The sequence below is a fragment of the Vigna umbellata genome, chromosome 5 (genome assembly GCF_029865625.1).
Source record: "Vigna umbellata cultivar VRB3 chromosome 5, Vumbellata_1.0, whole genome shotgun sequence".
Lineage (NCBI taxonomy): Eukaryota > Viridiplantae > Streptophyta > Magnoliopsida > Fabales > Fabaceae > Vigna > Vigna umbellata.
Genome location: NC_142169.1, coordinates 44,774,729 through 44,777,425, shown reverse-complemented (window position 1 = coordinate 44,777,425; position 2,697 = coordinate 44,774,729). Strand labels below are relative to the sequence as shown.

Sequence of the window (2,697 nt, the reverse complement as noted above, 5' to 3'; positions counted from 1 at the left end):
CTTTTGTATCCTTTAGTGGATTTAATTACTACACTTTGTGGATCTTATTTTTTTCAAGAAACACTTTGATGTTCATTTCAAAATCCAAATTAAAGGTACTTCTTGTGTTTTTTCAATTTATGAATGCTGTGGAACTACAACTCAACCACAAAATAAAGGCTATTCAAATAGATCGAGGTGGAGCATTTCCCTCATTTCTCTCTATCCTTCAACAATTTGGAAGTGAATAATGTGTCCTAACACCAATCACCAAAGGGGTCTGTAACAAAAAGTTTACGCAGAGTTGATAATTATGAAAATGTGCAGTAGAAATGTAAGGATGGATTGAGGAGCTGTTATTGATTTCCATGTTTATGTATGTACTAAGGTGCTGGAAAGTTTGCAGGGGTTATGTAACTCAATAGGGATTGAAGAGTTCTTCATGTTACATGGGTTAGGGATACCCTTGTTAAAAAACTAAAATGTTCTGGCTAAACAGAAAAAGAATCACAAAAGAGACAGACATTTATCAGGTTATTTTCCTAGAATAAAGATTGTCGAATCATAACAAAAGTTGGTGCTCATTTTCTAGATTGATTCTTGGTAGAGAATGTAAAGATGGTCTTAGTAGAAAAAAAAGACATGCAACTTTCATGTGGCTGGTGACTCTTAAGGGCAATTTACTTTTTCATTTCTGGTCATAAATTTTCTTTTGCATGCATAAATCATACCTTCCACCAGGTGAATCAATCAATATATATATATATATATATATATATATATATATATATATGTGTGTGTGTGTGTGTGTGCGCAAAGCCTAAAGGTTTATTTATCACTATGTATAACTATCTTGAATTTCTTGGAAGTAATATATAACTACAATCTACCTATAAACTAAAACAACAAATTCAATAACAAAGAAGATCAATATTCAATGGCATTTGCATATGAACAATTTCTTCTGTTGTTGATGGCTTTCTCAACATGTTTATCATCAACTAGCAGCAATTCATCTGTTAAACCTGAAAGACTGGTCTCCAGACTCATTCACCCTGGCTCAATTCATCATCCCCACTACAAGCCACATGCAACAGCTCAAGACCGAATTCAACTTGATATCCAACAATCAGCAGCACGTTTAGCCTACATACAAGCAAGGATAGAAGGTTCTTTGGTCTCTAATAATGACCACAAAGCTATTGTTTCTCCCTCTTTAACTGGTAGAACCATACTGGCCAATATCTCAATAGGCCAACCCCCTATCCCACAACTAGTTGTTATAGACACTGCCAGTGACAGCTTCTGGGTCATGTGCTCCCCTTGCACAAATTGTGACAACCATTTAGGTCCACTCTTTGACCCCTCAAAGTCTTCCACATTTTTCCAAGAGTGCAAAATACCTTGTCTCTTCAAGGGTTGCAAATGTGACCCTGTTCCATTTAGTGCCACTTATGCAGATAGCTCCACGGCTTCAGGAACATATGGTCGTGATACTGTTGTCTTTGAGACAACTGATGAAGGTACCTCTAAGATATTATATGTACTATTTGGATGTGGCCACCACATTGGATACAATTCAGATCCAGGACACAATGGAATACTAGGACTAAACAGTGCAGCTGAATCTTTGGCAACAAAAATTGGTAGAAAGTTTTCTTACTGCATAGGCAACCTGGCTGACCCTCATTACAATTACAACCAACTGATATTAGGTGAAGGGGCAGATCTTGAAGGTTTTTCCACCCCTTTTGAAGTCCACAATGGCTTTTATTATGTCACCATGGAAGGCATAAGTATAGGGGAGAAAAGGCTTGACATAGCTCCAGGAACTTTTGAGATAAAAAAGAATGGCACAGGAGGAGTCATCATTGATACAGGCAGCACTATCAGCTACCTAGTTGATGATGTGCATAAACTAATATACAAAGAAGTTAGAAATCTCATTGGTTGGTCCTTTAGAGGAGCAACAATTGAAAATTCCCCATGGATGTTGTGTTATTATGGTAGTATCAGCAAAGATCTATCTGGGTTTCCAGTGGTTACATTCCATTTTTCTGAAGGAGCAGATTTGACTATGGATTCTGGAAGCTTTTTTAGCCAAGTCAGTAATGACATATTCTGCATGACTATAGGTCCAGCCAGTAACATCGACATTAAAAGTAAGCCTTCAATTGTTGGATTGTTAGCCCAACAGAGCTACAACGTGGGATATGACCTTGTTAATAACTATCTTTACTTCCAAAGAATTGATTGTGAACTTCTTAGTGGTTGATCATTGTGAATGCACTAACAAGTTAAAGTAAATGTCAATGCGTTGCTCTCATGGCATATATGGCTTTACTTATTTTGAATTCAGATACAGGACATTATAAGTTATAACAACTCTTGTATTCTGAGTATTGCGATACTATAGCTATCCTCCGACCTAAAATATAAGCAAAATCAAATTTTTCACACTAAAGATATGTTTGGAGACATTATTCTTTAAAGACTTTCAAGAAAGTAAAATAATAAATAATATATCTAAATTTGTTGTTGTTTAACTTGTACAAAAACTAAATTTAACTTAATGAAAATATTTATTTCATTTTTTTCTACACTTTTTTTCTCTTTCAGCATTCATGTTTGTCTCAACATACTTTAAGAATGATAAATAAAAATAGCATCACTAAATTGCACCAAATTCAATTAAACACTTCCTATCAAGAAATAAAA

General features: G+C 35.1%; 1 protein-coding gene across 1 annotated transcript; it reads left to right on the top strand.

Moving 5' to 3' along the window:
- Positions 1 to 818: 818 nt before the first annotated feature.
- Positions 819 to 2,332, top strand: LOC124835563 (aspartic proteinase CDR1-like). The gene has a single exon (XM_047310518.2). It carries the CDS (start codon positions 917 to 919, stop codon positions 2,252 to 2,254), a length of 1,338 nt encoding a protein of 445 aa, XP_047166474.1. The 5' UTR covers positions 819 to 916; the 3' UTR covers positions 2,255 to 2,332.
- Positions 2,333 to 2,697: the final 365 nt, after the last annotated feature.

What these genes read in the sequence shown, in the direction of transcription:
- LOC124835563 (XM_047310518.2), top strand. Translation starts at nt 917, where the DNA reads ATGGCATTTGCATATGAACAATTTCTTCTGTTGTTGATGGCTTTCTCA.